Source organism: Solea solea, chromosome 17 (genome assembly GCF_958295425.1).
Source record: "Solea solea chromosome 17, fSolSol10.1, whole genome shotgun sequence".
Classification (NCBI taxonomy): Eukaryota; Metazoa; Chordata; class Actinopteri; order Pleuronectiformes; family Soleidae; genus Solea; species Solea solea.
In genome coordinates, this window is record NC_081150.1 from 10,031,056 (window position 1) to 10,050,136 (window position 19,081).

A 19,081-nucleotide genomic window follows, 5' to 3' on the forward strand; every position below is an offset into this window, starting at 1 on the left:
CTGAAAAAGGGGCATTTTTGGAGGCATAAAGAGAGGGATAGTTTTACACCTCCCCAGGCTGGGGGAACTGGGGGGGGGGGGGGTGGAGGAGAAGAGGTGGAGGGGTGGGTGGAGGCTCAGCACAATGTATTTTACATGAAAGGAAGGGGATTGGGTTACCACACCGATAACCACTCATACAAATGGAGAGCAGGGAGCTTTGAACAGGGGACAGGTAATCGGGTGAGACTCGGTGTGTGTGTGTGTGTGTGTGCGTGTGTGTGTGTGAGAGAGAGAGAGAGAGAGAGAGAGAGAATGTGGAGGACAGATAGAGATGGAGGATGTGTTTGTGTGGTGAGTAACATCCTTCATGAGTGTGTTTTGTGGTCGACACACCAGCCGATGTCAGAGGCAGGGATGGCTGGATGATCACGTTGCACAGGTGTGTGTGTGTGTGTGTGTGTTCGGGGGTCTACACCGAGCAAGCACTACAGTGTGTCATCTGTTCCTCTTCCTTTTTCCTTTTTACCATTTTTCCATTCTTAATTCAACATTGGCAGAAAGATGCAACCGTCATGTCCCGTGCATATACTACGTGGTCTAGTTGCCGTCGCATGTTGTATAGAAACCAATAGAACAAAAGGACAAATAGCAATAAAAAGAAGCTAGAGAAGTTACTGTTGATCTATAGGCTATTTATTTTCCCATGTAACTCTAAGCGAGAAAGTGAAACGCAGAACTACTCCCTTAAGGTCACGTTTACAATTCAATACATCAAAAATAAATAAGCAAGAGAGGACCAGAGTCTGTCTCCGCCTGTGTCACGAAGACAAACTGCTGTTGTTCCTCTTAAAGAACAAAGTTGTTCTCGAGGGCCTCTTGAAAGGGAGCAGTGCACCTTTGTCAGACACTTTTAAAACACTTCTTAAGTCAACAAAAACCAAAGCTAGGACCTGTCACTTCACTGTCTAATTTACTACCTGCTTCCTTTGCACAGTTCACTGCTCCACTGTGCCCATGCCACACTACTGTTTTTCTTCCCCCCCCCCCTTTTTTTTTTGTATTTCATCAGGCATGTTTTTGGGACACCTCCCCTGTTCCCCTTCTCCACTTGCTGTGAAAATATTTCATCGGGGATGTTTTTGGACGACCCCCTCCCAATGGGGTCCTGCCTGGCTAATAATAAAGTGCTTGAGTTGTCAAGCGCCGCGGCAACACCCTAATCTGTTCTGACAGCTAATCCCGCGCATACGCTCAAAAGTCCGGCACACGCACACAGAAAGCATGCAGGCATGCACATATAGCAACAGATATTTGCACTCACGTCTGCACACGGGTCCGCAGGACGGTCTATCAATCACGGTGTTTATTGGTATTTTGGGGGATAAATGCTGTGGGACAGGGCTGCATGCTGTCGCCATGGCGACGGAGCTAAAGGTGGCTGGGTCACAGTTGGAGACAGTGGCCCTGTTCCAAATTGGTCTCTGGGCCTGTATTTATTTGTCACCCGCCTCAGCTGTTTTCTGCTGCTTTGTGCATGTACAGTAACGGTCAAACTGCAATTTACATTGTTCACAGCTCAGTTCGCACAAGTTGAAATTCTTAATTTTAGCCTAGAGTTTTGAGACTATGGCTGTAAAGTAGAGCTGCACACGTGGGCTAACAGGAGTCAAATTACCAACCAATTTCAACATCAAGTCCTAAATATTTGATGATTTTTTTTACACAAATCAACTGTAATGAAAGACGTCTTGTCCACTTGAGACATGGTACTGGCACCAAATTTGAATCAGGGTTAAGTCAAGGACACGCTGTGCAGCCACAGACATTCATCAGCACAAAGATGAGCACGATCATCCGAAAGCACCCGGGTTGGTGCTTTAAAATAATACTGTCACCTCAGCAGAATTTACCAACAAACGTGTGTCAAGTAAATGTTTGCTGAAAGGCACCGGTAATTTTATTCAAATGAGTAGAGTCGGATTTACACGATATTACACCCCCACACTGTATGTGAGGTTGCAGGTACAGTATATTGTAATGTGAGTGCAATGACCCTTTAAGATGTCGATTATGAGGTGAAGGCCTGGTGAAGTTTTGGAGAAGGATAAAATAAAATAAATTAAAAAAAAAGGTTGTAACCGGACCAGTGTACACCGAGTGCGTGATAATTTCTTGTGACACTTCAGTGACAATAGTCTTCAGACCGAGTCAGCTGGGAGATTATTAATGTGTGTTTGTGTGCGAGTCCACTCCGAGCCACTTACACCCCCAGCCGCCCCGTCCCCCCTCCCTCCCTCCCTCCAACCCGGGCTACACTTCACATACGACACACGCGTGCAGCCCGTGTGGTTCCAATTAACACAGATTAGGTGTGTGTGTGTGTGCTCAGGTGTCCATGTGCCATTTGACATTGGGGAGGGTGTGTGTGTGTGTGTGTGTGTGTGTGTGTCTGGTAGGGTCAGCGTAGTGTGAAGTTTATGGTGTGACCTTTACTTTCTACTGCACAGCATTGACATTACATCCTCATCACATCTCCATTTACCATCCAAGCTAAGTGGGCGTAATCATGCGAGAGTTACAGACTACTGGCAGGTTTGAGTCATACATGTGTGTGTGTGTGTGTGCAAACATGTTTATGTTTGCACGTTTAAAACTACTCATCGTGAAATCACGTTCATACACTCGCTGTATTTACAATGTTGATCTCAGTTTTGGACCCTAACACAAATATGCAATGAGATGGTACACGTTTTGTGAACAAACAAAAAAAGAAGGTTTTTTTGTTTTAAACGTAAGCTGTAGTGAGTGACAGTTGAGAGAGACAGAGAGAGACAGAGAGAGAGAGAGAGAGAGAGAGAGAGAGAGAGGAGGAGGAGGAGGAGAGAAAAAGAGGGGGAGGAGGCAGAGGTGGAAGGAAACAGGACGAGTGAAATGTTCCCCATTACTCGAGGAAGACAGGACCTGTGTGTATTACCCATAGAGACAGAGACGTAGACACAGAGTGTGTAGTTACACGCGCCGTCGTCCGTTTTCTTTTTTGGGAAAGTAAAAGAAAAACTACGCGTTTATTCAGGGTGACACCAAGGGAGCGAGGGGGGGGAAAAAGGATGCATTTTTCTCTGTAGAGCAACAACAAGAAAAACGTGGCACCTCAGGTGCAAAGTGAGAGACAGGTAGATAGAGATAAGCTGAAGTGGTGTTGGAGGTGTGTGTGTGTGTGAGTGAGTGTGAGTGAGTGAGTGAGTGAGAGGAAGACCAGAAAGCCTGAGTCTGACGGGAAGCTGGTGGGATCGTACAGCTCGGTAATGCTTTGTGGAAATATAGGACTCCTGACAGACCGGATTACACCCTGAGGTAAGAATGGATCTATAACTCTGTGTATGTGTGTGTGCGAATGAGCTCATATTATTTTTAAATTTGGAGAAATTGATAGTATTTTCTTCACTAATAGTGTGTGACATGTTCTGTCTGTTTCTATTTTCTATTGGCGAAATCAATGCAAAAAAAAAAGAGAAGAGAGATAATTAATGTTTGCTTTTTAGATATTTGCTATATTAATTTAGATAACTGGGTGCATTTAAAAATCGTAGCCACTGTTCAAATAAATTGAAATAAAATCAATTCACAATATAAATTTACTTTAAAGACAACACATACCCTCTTAACTAACTTTTTAATTTCAATTCATTTATTTTGACATACATTTTGTTTTTGGTACTAAAGTTACCATTATGAGAAATTTATATTTGCAACATTTAGGTTTATGCATGTGTCAGTCATCGGTTGAATTAAAGAGAAAGAATTAAAATTTAGAAATTCATGGCCTAAGCATTTGAGCAATTGACGTGGTGACAGTCTTTCATGTGTTGTGAGGAAATCACGTAAAAGGAAATATGGTTATGAAACAGCAAATCTTCTGATCACTGTCAATGCAGAATTATAACAGATTGCCTTAAAGCATAGATATACATATTAGATATATATATATATATACATATATCAATTTTGTTCGTCTCTCTTTCTCTCTCTGGTTGTGCGTGTGCACCTCTGCGCGGTATCGTATGTCCCGTTGCAGATGGGTTGGGTTATTACCAGAAACACGTCGCACTTTTCGCAGTCGGTCAGAAACAATAACACAAACCTTTTATTTGTTTGTCAAAGTGTATATTCTTGAGTGAGCTTTGACTAAAAAAGACTAAAACTAGGAAACAACACAAGGACCAGACTCACGTCTATTGATTTTGTCGCTGCCGTGAAGGTTTCCATTCATTTTACGTCCGTCGGATGATAAATGTCATTAGTAACAACACAAACATATCAGTGTGTAGTCCGCCTTAAATAAATCATTGTTATTACTGCTAATTACCTTGAATACCTGTATTTATCCCTCGGGGAGTTTCCTGAGGCAGGCAGGTTGTGTTCGAGACCGGTCACCCAGCCAACCGGGTCAAAGGTCCCCTATTTAAGTGGCTCAGGTGACACAAATGGGTATTGTGGCATTGTGGCCACCTAAGAGTGCGCTGAGAGGCCCTTCATTTTGTTGTTCCAGATGAAATTGTGCGTGCTTTGCTGCAAGACACGGAAACATTTTAAAAAAATGTTGCTGAATATCAGAATGCAGGACAACTGTTTTTCCACTTATTTGTAGTAGTTAGTGTTTGGATTTTTGTAGGTTTAGAAATACATGACCGCATTTATATAGTTTTAATGTGTTAAATTTGGATCATAAACACGACATGTACTGGATAAAGAAAAGGTGTTATTAAATAATATGTGATTAAAATGCCAAAGTTGAGGAGGCGCGGGGGAAACGTACAAGAATAAATGCATGAGGTTTTTTCTAAGACGGATCAAGTACTTCTGACAGACAAACATAACAGTGGTGAGATAGTGGCGGAGGCAGAGGTGTTCACAGTGAGTGAAAGTGTGCAATGGATGAAGTACTACGATAAAAGCATTTCGGGATCAAAGCATGCGTGCGCTCGTGTTTTCACAGATCATGTTGAGACAGAAACAGCCAGGATTGTGTGTGTGTGTGTGTGCTCGCGCACATGCGGGCTGTCATACTCTGACGTTTGTATGTAGCCCCCTGTGTGTGTGTGTGTGTGTGTGTGTGTGTGTGTGCGTGTGCGTTACATGTGGATTGCAGTTTCTCACGACCGTGCTGTTGATGCCGTGACTGACAGCCTTGTTAAATTTCGGTAAAGCATGAAACGTGACATGAAAGTGGCTTTTGTGTCTGTCTATGTGTGTGTAAAGTGATCCATACGAGGGCACCGACTAACCTTTGAACTCTGTCTTAAACAGCTAAGTGCTGCGTCTTATTCGCTCTCAGCAGGGTCCTCTAATCAGAACCATAACTCTACCACACAGTCCTCCACACACACACACACACACACCTATGACAGAGACACACACATGCACACCTAAGATAGACATTCACCCCTACTTGTTTTCCTATCCTTGATACGCATCGACATAACACATTCGACTTAATTACGACCCTAAAAGACCCAAGATGTCCTCACTTCACCAGGTATGGAGGAGGCGTCCCCACAAAGATAGAAACACAAGTACATACAAGTACACACACACACACACACACTCATATAAATGTCCTAGGTTCCACAAACCTGGAGTTAAGTGTCTGCTTGGCCAAGCACTTTCTCTGTATACTTACCTGTGATTGCGATAATGTGTAAATGGCTCAAAATATGCTGCCTGGGTGAATTGGACCGTGTGTGTGTGTTTGTATGTACATTTCCATGTGCGCGTGTTAGTGTGTGTGTGTGTTTGGCACCTCGCGCGTGCCCTACACCTCGACAGTGTGTTGACACAGTGATTATAGGGCAGCTGGTACACATTGGCCCTCGCTCCGCCCTGCATTTACTGTTCTAATTAGTTCCTGTTCCAAATAAGAGGGAGGAATTTTAATAGAGAACCGCTGGTCTGCTGTCTTGCTCCACATACCCTCACATGCAGCAACACATATCAAACCAGCCTGTGTGTCAGTGTGGTGAGTGTACACTGTGGTGGAAAGGCACCGAGGCCCAACTAAGTTTTCCTAGTCCTTTTATTTTTTGATGAAAGAAAAGCTCGACCGTACAGTGATTGACACAGCCAAATGTCGGTTGGTCACATACACTCACACACACACACACACACACACACCCCTCAATAAACGCTCAACTTAGTGTCTACACTGACCCATTTAAGGGTGAAGAGTGAGCTCAGTGACCTAACATGACCCCGTTGTGACCCTTCAACTCTTTAAGGGCTGAGGAAGAGGCTTGAGCTCATGGTGGAGCAGGGTCACAGGTGAACAAGGGAAAGTTAATATCTGTCACTTAGATGCCAGTTAGCACTTGTGTCACACTCGCGGGCCGCAGCGGTGGATACTGATTTATTATATTTACATTTTCGCATTGAAGAAGTCGAAGTGCAGCATGCTCTAGTTTACTTTGAGGTCAGAAGTCAGATTTTTGTTTGGTTACTCATTGTTGGGGATTTTGCTCTTCCTACTTTGGGGTTATTTGATGTGTGGTGAACACCATTAGAAGCTGTTTATGAGGCGAGTTTATGACCCACTGAACATTGGGTCTCATTATATGAATGTGACACTCAATGTATACGCGTGTGCTAATTCACAGTTTCCTGTTCTCTGGTTTTCCTGCAGGTGAAGAAATCACACAGTGAATCTCATGTTCCAGACCCTTCAGACGCCAGGTACGCACGTACAGTATGTGACCATGTGACAGACAATGCCAGGTTTCTCTTGACTATATGCAGTGTTGTAATGTAACGAAGTACAAATACTTTGTTACTGTATTTAAGCACAAAATTCACATGTCTTTACTTTATTTTTTTTTATTTCTATCAACTTTTACTCCACTGCATTTCCTCTAACTATCTTTGTTACTCGTTACTACCAAATACAATCCTCAGAAGAAGAAGAGTTGGTATTATGGTCTGTATTTATATAGAAATGTTGTAGTCTCGATGAACTGTTTTACACTGAAATGTTGCCATTCATCCATTAACACATCTTTCACAACCATTTGCACACTGCACTAGCAGAGCCAGGAATTGAACCCACAACCTTCCAGTTGAAAGACAACTCACCCTACCACAGAGCTACCTCACTTTTTTGATACTTTTACTTCTAAAACTTAAGTACATTTTATATCAGAGAATAACTATTGAATAAATGTCATATACTTTAAGACTTTTACTTAAGTAATAAAATTAAAAGTGACTTCATCTTCTACCAAAGTCATTTTCTGGTGAGACACTTTTATACCCTTTTAGGCTGACTATAATATGTGTGTGTTGATGTACACTTGTGCGTGTACCAACTCTCTGGTCATGGTGCAGCGAGGTGAGGTTTCACTGCAGTTGCGAGATGAGGTCATCAACACATTCCCAAGACACACACACACACACACACACACACACACTGAAATATACACCGATACTGATCCAATAAGGACAAGAGGGACCATGCTGCACATACAGTAATTCATATCTATTAATTATTCATGGCTGAATGGATTAAGTGATCGATGGCTGTCGGACACGTTATGGGAAGCTGTCGTCGGGTGTTTTTCTTACTTTCACGTGACATTTCGTCGGCGCCGCGCGCAGACACCACATTTGCCATTTTTAAACAATACAGCAGTACATTGCAGATAGATAAAGCACGATGATGTGAAAACCAGAACGGAGTTAATGAAACACTCTTGCCATCGTCTCCCAAGGGGAGAGAGATGGGGAGCAGAGAGGGGGGAAAAATAGACAAGGAGTTCAGACTGGATGAAGAGTGTTGAGGCAAATATGAGAGTGAATAAGCTGCATAATCTGTGAAAGTTGTTAACTTTTACTGCGGGGATGTTTTAGGCTCTTGTTTTTACGTTAGGACCTGGCTCAATATCTCATAGACAATAAAGCGCTGTTGATGTTAAAACAATGATCAGTGTTGTTAGTCTACAGGAGAGTGGAATTAATGTTTAGCTGTAAATAGAAAAAAAAAGACTTGATTTATAGTGTTTATCTTTTGTACGCTCCGTCTTTTGCACCCTTCAGACGCGTCACTCCCTTTGTCTGCTGAAAGCTATATGTTTATACCTGTCAGTCTGACTGTGGGTTGCAGTCATGTGTGGTGATGCTATCTGCCCACAGCACTGCGATGGACGGCTTCCAGGACGTCACACAGATGTGCACTCTCTCACACTCATTTGCTTAGTACACACACACACACACAGATAGTGTGTAGACCGGCAGCCCCGCATTTCATTCTCCCTCCGTCTCTGTCATTTCTTACTTTGATGTATCACACAAGTGCGACCGACCTGTGTGCAGTCAGTGTGAGTCAGGGTGTGTGCAGGCACACACACACCCGTGTGCGCGCGCACACACACACACCATCACACGGACTCAACATGAAGCTGTCTTTCACCAGAGAACATGTCAGTGTGTGGGTTTGTGGCAACAGTGATGATTTATATTGCTTTTCTTACAGTGCATGTGCAAGAAATGTTTTATTAGAAACAATCACACCGCTGACTGTGCGTTACGGACCCTTGGGAGAGCAGTTGTTCTCACTGTAATAACCAACAGAGACCCGAATAAACAATAATCTCTGATTTACAACATAATTACCCCCATAAACATGCATCTTCAGTTTTGTTCTCTTTGTGTTTACTTCACATCACACACACACACACACACACTCTCTCACTTTATCATTACCACCTTGTGTGCCGGGTCGTCCCAGTCATGCATGTGGAACACATTGTAAAACTAAAGCATGCTGGCAGGCTTTGGGTTTGTATTGGAGCCCAGAAGTGTGCACACAAACACACACAAACACACACACACACACACACACACACACACACACAAAGAGTTTAAGAGCCAACAGTCCCACAGACTAACATCCAACGCCCCTGCACACATGCTAATGGGAGCGGACTACTCTGTGCGTTGGTGATTCCCGTGTGTTACTGACTGTGCTCACTGGTGGGGCAGCTCTGGCTGTGTGAGCACACTGCTGTTGATCTGGTAGCCATTCAAAAATCACAGTTCATCTCATTTTCATCTCCTTCTCAACCACCCCCCCCCCCCCCCCCCTCCCTCACCGTCCTTCCTCCCATAGGTCTATGGAAATGCAGGACCTAGCCAGTCCTCATAACCGTGTGGGAGGTGGAGACTCAACAGGCTCCAAGCTCGACAAGAACAACCTTGGCAGCCCCTCCATCACCACCAATGGAACAGGAGGTGAGAAGGCAGAACATGTTTGATTCTGTGCTAGTGGGTTGGTTTTTAGTTAGCAGCTCCTTGTTTTCAATACAGTTATTTTCGTGGCCAGTTCTATTATGATCGTGGTCAGTCGTCATGAGCACGACAAAGACTGAACATGGCTTATTGAGTTTCTTAACAAAACGCGTCTTGTGGCCTCTGATTCTTCAGTCCAAAAATGTAAAGCTGTTTTAATGAACTTTCTCTACGTTGGCACTATTTGTGCCAGTGATTACTAAAGATATATTACATACAAATAGTTAATGAGGTGCTTTTGATGCCACTAAATGAAGGCAAAATGCAAATCAGTCTATACTCCTCATTTATTTAGATTCTCAGAAGTCAGGGCAGCAGAATCACTGTCCATCTTCTCATAGGCGTCAACACCTCATTTAAAATAACAATGCCGGATTCCTTTCACTGGAGGAGGAAATGTATAAAATATGTCCGCCTCCCGCAGAGCTTGACCACACATGCTGTGTAAGTCACTTTGGGCATTTCATGAGTGTAATGTAATGTAATTAAATCTATTGCAAAATCATCAGTCAGACAGATTTCCAATAAGTACTTTTTTTTGGGGGGGGGGGGGATTTATAGCAGCGGAAGGAGACATGCACATGCAGATGCACACACACACACACACATGCTGGCATTAACATTTGAGTAAACCGCTGGAGAATGTGAATGTGTGCAAACACACGGTGAAGCACTTCTGCGCTCCTCCGCCCGCTGACCACTTGGCAGTGAACGTGTGTGTGTGTGTTTCCCACTGGAAACTATTTCCTTCTACAAGAGCATTAAGGCATCACTGCTCTCTTAGATGTCAACACCAGTGATCCCTCTCTTTACTTTTTCTGTCCTTTATCCAACTCTCTCTGTGTTTCTCCTCTCCCCGCTCCGTGTGCCGTTCTTTTGTCACCCTTCATATCCCACCCCCCCTCTCTCTCTCCTTGTCTCTACTCTGGACTCTTATTTGACGGGGCAGTTTGATGTAGTGGTGCTGCATGTAAGTGCTTTTGTTGAGAATGATCCTTTGATCTGCTGCTGATTTAAGGGGACCACTTTTATTGTGTAATGGAAAAAGTGAGATGCTGCATTCGGTCAAGTTGATTTGTCAAAACAGAGCCTCGCTCTCAGGAACAGCTCGGAGAAGAAGAGTGAACAGCGCACTCGGACCATATTAGAGCACATTAAATCATTTTTGATGAGCTCACGCTTAATGGATTAAGCAGACAGCGCTGCGTCTACAAGCTCGCAGCCAAAACAAACGACATACCCAACATTCCCCACACCTGACATCAGCCAGCGCTCCGGCCCGTGGGCCATCTCCATAGCAATTCATTTGTCTTCATCAGGGCTCGTCTGATGGGTTATATTGCTCCCCGAGGGGATTAATGAAGTTGTCCTGGATGAAATTGAGCTCTTGATGGTCAGCAATGATGAGTCTTTATCGTGTTTGGAGAGGGAAACAGGAAAGGGATGTTTAAGGTAGTTTATGGATGTACTGCTCTGTCTATAAATCGCTTTAAATCAGGCTTTAAACAGTTATATTATACGATTATTTACTTATAAGAAGAACATTTCCACTTATACGTCCGTTAGTTTAAGTGGTTCCATTATGTATTTGTATATGTACAGTGGCTCACGTGACTGTGTGCATGTTAAAGGTAGTCGCTCACAGTCACAATACGACGCGTAATTATCGCCAAAATTTTTATTTTTTTGTTTTTCCTTGGTTTCACTCACTCCTGACACTTTGTCAGCACATTTTTTTAACACATCAAGAGGTTTTTTTTTTAAGGAAAAAGAAAAGAAAACAGCAACTAAAGAGACAGATATTTTCCCTCAAGAGCAAAACTCGGATAATAATATACCGATGATACAGAGAAAATAGCAAAATCAACCCACTGAAAATAAAAGCTTGAGCAAAAGGGCACATAGTATTTATTTTTTATTTTTGTGTCTTCCAAATGTTTATTATGACTTAATTTAATGAGTTTTGGAGATGCTGTAAGGTAAAATATTCCTGTAGTCTCCTATTTTTATACTCACAAAGTTGGCCTATTTATCTAACGTTTGGCAAAAAAAAGTGTATTCCCCCAACATTTTTCCTTCCTTTTAATATTATAAATATCTTTTGACAGTACAAATACCTGCTTTTCTTTTTCCAAATGATCATCATGTGCCTTATACCTGAGACTTTCCTCTGGTTTCCCGGTGTCGTATCCTCACCTCCTTCCTACCTTACACTCCTTTAGGTGAAAATATGACCGTTCTAAACACGGCTGATTGGCTGTTGGGCTGCAGCAGCCCGCCCCCGGCCCTGGGCACCAAGGACTATGGTACAGACGTGCATGTGTGTGAATCCCAGGCTAATGGTCATTTAAGCTTAATGCAGAAGTGATGGGTTTTAGGAGTTTTAGTCTGGTCCAACGTGATGGTGTTTTTATGCCAGATTTGCTGTGGTTTTCTTTTGTTTATTTGCTGTGCAGTATTTTCCTCCAGTCTTTGGATTATATTGTGAATTTATCAGTGTATGGAGTTTTTTATACTGTGTATCTGCAGTGTTCCCACCTGTGAAAATAGAGCATTTGATATTTAAGCTTGGGAAGTACGTAAATATTTACCTTGCAGGATCATATGTTAATGACTGAAAGATTAAATTTTTAATTTTCATACTTCTCTGAGCTAAAAAAAAATAGATTTGGTTTATAGAGTCATAAAGTGTGGGAAGGCTGCACAACAACATGTAGCTCTCGTACAGGAAGTGCATGGTAGTTTTTCTGCTCTTTACTTAATAAGGCTTTCTTTGTGTGTGTGTGTGTGTGTGTGATGGTACTTCCTTACTGGCCTCCCTTAACACTGATCCTCTCCCTCTTCCTTAAGTGAAAACAGAGCCTATGAACAACAACGATACAGTCACTACGACAGGCGACACAGCACTGGACACATACGCAGGCTCAGGTAACAACACACTCACACAAAATCAGTGGACAGAAATACACACTAAGGCGTTTCTTTGCTGGATAGAGGAAACGTCCCCGTTGTTTTCTAAGTCTCAGAGAAGTCACACAAACACCACCATCCATGCCGGCTCAGCGGTCGAGCCGCTGAAAGCTTTAATCCCGTGAAGTATTGCCTGTCCTTGGATTGCGTCATCAGAGGCTGGCACAGGGATGAGAGAGCGGGGAGGAGCAATTTTACACTTGACATTTTTTTTTTTAGACTCACACACGACCCCATGACTTCTTTACACCACACACACACACACACACGCGCACTAATACACATAACCATTCAGAAACACACTGTGAGGGTTAAGAATCAGCGGGGTGTTTGTCAGTATTGAGCCCTCACATCTCAATGACCACAAACAGACTTTGTGTTTTACTGTGAGGCCCACTGTAAGGGGTTCCATGCTCTCTAAAGAGGAATAACTTGGCGTCTCTCCATTCAAAATGATTCAAATTATGTTTACTGGAACAGCGCTCTTGCTCCAACAAACCGAGGGCCTTGAATGTGAAATGGACACACAAAATCTGAGTTGACACCATCCGTAACCTGTTTTTGTCTTGTTGTTTTTGATTATTGTGCTGTTTTTAGTAATCACCAGCAGCGGGTACAGCCCTCGTTCAGCTCATCAGTACTCTCCTCCTCTCTACCCTTCAAAGTAAGTCTGACTTTTTTTCTTTCTTTTTTTTTTTTTACACAACAGTGACTGCTTTTCCAAGATTACATATCACTACCACTCCTTGTTCAGAGGCATCACCTGCAACCGGGACGATACTAGCTGTCAATCACAATGGCGTCCACACACACGTGCCGTACTTTATCATCTGTTGTACCCAAATGGGAACATAGTTTAGACCCAGAACTAGCGGATGAGACCGTTAACGGCTCAGGAAAATGTTTACTGACATTATAAATCAAGTGATTTTAATATATTCTCACTTCCTGTTCGGCCTAAGGAGAAACTCTGAAGACTATGTCTATGTGTGGAAATCATCTAGATTCAAATGTCATTAATTTACCCATTAAATTATTACAACAGGCCCAGGATTTACCTCAAATATGTCACCTACCTCTCCTTCCCTATAGGCCTTACCCTCACATCCTCTCCACACCTGCAGCCCCTCCCATGCCGACGTACGCTGGTCAACCCCAGTTCAGCAGCATGCAGCAGTCCTCCGTCTACACCACTTACTCCCAGACAGGACAGGCCTATGGACTGTCCACCTATGGTATGAACAAAAAATACAAATACACGCATTACAAGGACGTACGGTAGCTGAAAATGCTAACCCGTTTTTAATAGCAGCTCATATTTTGAATCCACCTGTAATAAAAGCAGCACTAACAAGTGTCGCAAGTAAAGGGATATCATTACAATTTTGACTGGAATATATGGAGGCTGTAAAAATCCTGGAATATCTTTTTTCTTGTGTCCAAACATTTGTTTTTGGGTTGGTTTTTTTTTTGATTGATTCATTGTTCATTTGTTTTTTTGATTGATTTATTGTTCAGATCATTTTGCCAAACATTTTCTAATTCCAGCTCCTGAATTTTGAGCATCTCATGTGATCATAACGGACTTGAAGAAGGTCTTTTCAAGCTGTGCATTCTGCACTGTTAAATGTGACCATTAAATTCAATACTCAGTGTTTCTTTCTTTCTTGTTTTAGACCTTGGAGTGATGCTGCCAGGCATCAAGACGGAGAGCGGCCTGGCTCAGAGTCAGTCTCCTCTGCAGACGGGCCTCAGCTACAGCCCTGGCTTCACCACACCTCAGCCTGGACAGACTGCATACTCACCCTATCAGATGCCAGGTCGGTGTGCAGGGTTAACATCGTATATTCTCCTGATGTTGAAAAATGTGGAAGTTTGTATCCCTAATGAAAAATGATCATACCTTTTTATTGAGCTCCTCTGTCTCCACACTGTCTCTGCCTTTGCTGTCCCTAGGTCTCATTCCACTTTTTTTTTCCCTCCCTCCCTCCAGGTTCCAGTTTCACTTCTTCCTCAGGCCTCTACACCACCAACAACTCAGTGTCCAACCCCGCCAACTACACTGCCACACAGCAGGTATTTGTGTCTCTGTTTATCATTCACTTCATCTTTCACGTATCCCGGGGGCCAACGAGGAAGCTCACTTCCTCAGGGAGTTTGGACCACGTTGCGGCCACATTTGCTCCGAGTGGTCAAGCAAATGCCGATTATTCCTCATGATGTCAGCTCAGACAAAAGACAGTTTTGTGTTCGCCGCAGTCGCGATACCAACTGAGACCAGAAGTGGTTTTGCAGTTATAATCCCACACGACTTGTCCTGACTCAGAAAAAAATAATCTAATTACACTTCGACCCTGCAAAATGGGAAAACATTGAGAGGCAGAAAATTAGTCTTTGTGAAAGAGTGTTTTGTTCTCAATATTTCTCTGCGTCTATATGATGAATTGTATTGTGGTAGTAAAATGCTTAAGGGGGAGATTTCAGTGTCCCACTATGATAGATGTGGCTGTTTACAGGAAGAAAGTCAAGGTTTGGCTCATGTGGGTGGATTAAGGGGAATATTGTGTGAGCATGTGTGTGTGTGTGTGTGTATGAGTTTAACAGAAAAAGAGAAAGCGAGCAGTGACTGAGAGCGACTGATTGAAAGCCAGGCTGTATGTATACTGTATGTATATGCATACTTTGCTGACTACACACCAACTGTGCATGCATGCATGCATGCGTGCATTCATGTGGTGGGCTTTATAAGGACTTGTAGAGATGGACGTAGTGACAGGTTTAAAGAGCCGACTCGTAAAAGCGTCCATCTCCTCTGAGTCTGTAAAAGGCAGCAACACAAGGCTTTAATTGTTTCGTAAATGTAAATGTAAAATACAGAATGGATGGAATAAAGGATTAGGGGTATGCGAGGGAACACTTGTAAAAAAAATCTGCTCTCAAAAGTCAGACAGACAGCAGAATTTTCCAGTTCCTTTGCACTTTGGGTCTTTTGTGTGTGCTCATAACTGATTATGTTTTCTCCGCAGGATTATCCCTCATACACAACATTTGGCCAAAACCAGTATGCCCAGTATTATTCCGCCTCCTCTTATGGGACATATATGACCTCCAACAGCGTGGATGGCACAGGCTCCACGGCAGCCTACCAGCTGCAAGACCCCAGCCCCGTTATGACCGGACAGGCTGCCGAACTTCACCCAGGTTTGTGAAAAAAGTCAAAAAAATACCACAGTTTGGGTAACTGAGTTCACAACCCTCTTTCAGCCTATGATGAAGCACAGGAAGCGACTTCAGACTGTCGCCATGGTTACCTGGCATCAGGCTCACTAATTGGAGAATCGGCGTGTGTTTACATTAGCCTGAGAGACTTTGATTAGAGTGAAGTTATGTTCAATATTGCACTTCTACACACTCGTTGGAGAAAGAGAGGAGAGACACAAAAATAAGAAGGAGCTAAAGTGCAGCCATATGTGCAGAAATATGGCTTCATATTTTTGTTTTTCTTTTTTCACATTTTTCTTTGGTTTGTCTTGGCTGTAATTCAGGAAGCCTGATTAAAGGAGCTTATCATTCTTCCTGTCACTGGCACTTTGCCTCTTGCTGCCTTTCTCACTTTTTCTTTTTCGCTTTTCTCTTTCTTTTTTTACAATAGGTACCTTTATCTTTGGGTTGCTCACACGCTCTCTGTGTCTTTTTTGTGTCTTTATCCACCCGCACCCCCTCCTCATTTCTCCACCTCCCCTTTTCCCTGATTGAGACATAACAATATGAGAGCTGAAGCTTAGAGTCTGGTTCCAGTTACCACACAGCAGTGGGAGCATATGGGGAGATATTAGGAGTGTGTGTGCGCGTGTGTGCGTGCGTTGAGTGTGTGTGCTCAAATGTGTTCCTGCATCATTGCGAAGGTACAGCATCTTTGCAATAAGCATCGGATTTCCTAAGGTTTTGTGATTTATTTCACAGTTCCCTCTTCTGTCAAAGCTCTACATTTGCATGTGAATCACTCAGAATACCAGGAGGACTTTTGTTTAGGTTTCACGCTGGTCTTAAAGTTGATCTGTCCTGGCAATTACGCTGAATTATTAAACCTGACAAAAAAATTGCTTATTAGTGTACAAAGTCTGAGTTACTGCTTCTCCTGAAGTGGATACAACTCCAGAGCACCTGCGGGATCAGCTCGAACCACATCGTTACTGTTGCTTTGACGCGGGCGAATATACTGTAGCTTGTGATTGCTTGTGCAGTGCGAGACAGACATTTGTAAATCTGAAAAATGTTTTGTTTTTATAAAATGTCCCGTCTGTGTTTGTGTTCTCTCCCAGGAGACTTTGACACAGTGCAGAGCCCCTCAACACCCATCAAAGAGCTGGATGACCGGGCCTGTCGGAGTGGGGGGTCCAAGTCCCGGGGTAGGGGCCGCAAGAACAACCCCTCCCCTCCCCCTGATAGTGACCTAGAGGTAAAAGACCCAGAAAAACACTCACTGGCAGAGCACTTACATTACAGACTGAGGATTCTAGTCAAGTCTCAGTGGACATGCGGTCGTCCCTCTGGTCTTCATCCTCTCTGCAGAAGAGAGTCTGATGGACAGCAGGACAGGACCACCCATGTCACTGTCTGTCTGTATATATGTAACGTCCACCTTTTAATGTCGCTTTTAATTTCTCATCTCTTCTCTAAGAGGGTGTTTGTGTGGGATCTGGACGAAACAATCATTGTCTTCCACTCTCTGCTCACTGGCTCCTACGCTCAGAAATATGGCAAGGTAAGACTTTATATACAGAGACTCTTAAGACTGTATCTAAATCAAGGGGTGGACAACAATGCAATAACAATATATTATTTAATCCATATCGCTATAATTATGCATTGCTCAATCACACTTTGAGATATAATACATGCAGTGACTTTAAATGTTTTTATCTATAACACTTTACAGTACAGGTATAGTACGGTTATACATTTACAGTAATGCCATCTCATCTTTAATGTACTTTCCAGCTTGGTAATAGTGTGGAATAATGTTTTTTTTTTTAATAGTCATTACATGCACATTTTTTTTAACAAATATCCATTTAACAGCTTGGTAGTGAGAATTACTCTAGGCTACCTTCACAGTCAAATGTTTGCAATCAGTGTTGGGGATTCATATAGAATTAAAAGATAGGATTATTATAACAATACTTTTAAACGTGAATTATCTTTTACTCAACAACACAAATAAATCTTTAATCATCCGACATAAATAATTGGTGTTGACTACTACCTACTAAATTGCATGGTTTAGAATAGAATAGAATAGAATAGAATGCCTTTATTGTCATTATACAAGTTGTACAACGAGATTTACTTGACTTCACCTTGAAAGTGCATACAGCTAACAACGAAGAACAATAACAACAACAACAACAAGAACTAGATCATCCCATTTTTCAAACAATAGCTGCGGCTCCGTTGAGGCCTAAAGAGATGACGGATGATCCCGTTACTGGCCCAGGAGAGCACTTGGCAAGACAAGGGCTCAGTTCCCTCTGGGATCTTTTGCAGGTTCAGATTCATTTACACGCTAAAATGTCTTTAAACAGTTCTCGGACTGTGCGGCAAAATCCAAACAACCCGAGGGAGGAGGAGGAGGAGGAGATGATAATGTTGCGGATATAGTCATCGTGCTGGCCTGCAGCATTTACCATGAGCTCACAGCTAATAAGCCTCACCGCTGCCGTTTGCCTCGCAAGTGAACCGGAGGTTGATTGAGATATAAGCAGCTGCCAACATTATTAATGGTTTTATAAAACAATTTCCACCCCGTTTTTAGACCTAAAGAGTCAAATTTAGTAAAAATGACGGCAGTAAAAGGCGTAGTTTAGTTTGGTGAGGATACCAGTGTAATGATGTCGACCAATGAGAGCGCGTTACTAACACGGCAATGTATAGAATTATTATGACAGCACAATAACCACTATCACTTCTTTAGTAAAATATTATGGTTTACTTATGATGATGCATAATAAGCCATTAGTAATTGATTCTGGCCAGACCATGAACCATGATAATGTCTTACCTATGCTGGTGTTTATTTCAAGCTTACTCTGTGAAATCTTTCAGTCTCACCTTGTCAAATAACATCAGCTCTGTTTGTAGTCGCCTTTACTTTAATAGTCCTTGGCTCTGATGTGGAATCATCCTGCGTGGCCAAGGCTACAGATTTTTATTGGGTGATGCCGTATCCTGTGAGCCCGGGCATGGCCACCGGCCTGTTGCCTGCACGGGGGCCTCGCATCCGCTTCCACGTCTTGTTTTGGCAGGCAAACAAAAGCTGGCACACACACATTCACCAGTTGGAGCCAGACTTTTATAGACATTTAATAGATAGGGGTTGTGGGGACCACCGCATGTAGTTCATTTCTCTTCACTCGTAAACTAATTATAAATCAGATGTTTTCAATGTCTCATCTCTCACCCACATGTGACTCATGTAAGCTGACCAACAATTAAGATGAAACGCGATACGTGTCAGAATATGTGGCTTAAAATATTTATAAGAGCTTTTTTCACCTCATTTGCTGCTGCCCTCAAGAAATATCGTAGCAGCTGTGTCTGTTCACACCTCTCCAAAAATAGTGTTTATACTGTTGGCATAGCAACCACAAGGAGCTATCTGAGGTCATGTCTCTTCTAGGTGATGTTTCACTTTTCAAGAATACACTATATAGACATCTTTCTCACCCAGACACAAAATACGAGCATTATTACAACCAGGGATAATGTTCACCTCGTCATGAAGTGTTGAGTTTCC

General features: G+C 42.8%; 1 protein-coding gene across 11 annotated transcripts in view; it reads left to right on the plus strand.

The window, feature by feature from the left end:
* Nucleotides 1-19,081, plus strand: part of eya4 (EYA transcriptional coactivator and phosphatase 4) — a 42,517-nt gene that overhangs the window by 15,321 nt on the left and 8,115 nt on the right. For 8 of the 11 annotated variants that reach the window (XR_009233595.1, XM_058612724.1, XM_058612722.1 and 5 more), the window contains 11 exons: nucleotides 6,659-6,708; nucleotides 9,137-9,258; nucleotides 11,538-11,621; nucleotides 12,166-12,243; nucleotides 12,883-12,949; nucleotides 13,378-13,520; nucleotides 13,962-14,105; nucleotides 14,279-14,361; nucleotides 15,312-15,486; nucleotides 16,608-16,744; nucleotides 16,967-17,050. Coding sequence is in view for 10 of the 11 variants with exons in the window: in XM_058612724.1 (XP_058468707.1) it covers nucleotides 6,659-6,708; nucleotides 9,137-9,258; nucleotides 11,538-11,621; nucleotides 12,166-12,243; nucleotides 12,883-12,949; nucleotides 13,378-13,520; nucleotides 13,962-14,105; nucleotides 14,279-14,361; nucleotides 15,312-15,486; nucleotides 16,608-16,744; nucleotides 16,967-17,050 (1,167 nt within the window). In the remaining variant the exon portion in view is untranslated. Of the gene's footprint in view, nucleotides 1-2,914; nucleotides 3,337-6,658; nucleotides 6,709-9,136; nucleotides 9,259-11,537; nucleotides 11,622-12,165; nucleotides 12,244-12,882; nucleotides 12,950-13,377; nucleotides 13,521-13,961; nucleotides 14,106-14,278; nucleotides 14,362-15,311; nucleotides 15,487-16,607; nucleotides 16,745-16,966; nucleotides 17,051-19,081 lie in introns of those variants that run through there. The other 3 variants (XM_058612725.1, XM_058612732.1, XM_058612726.1) reach the window with 2 other exon arrangements.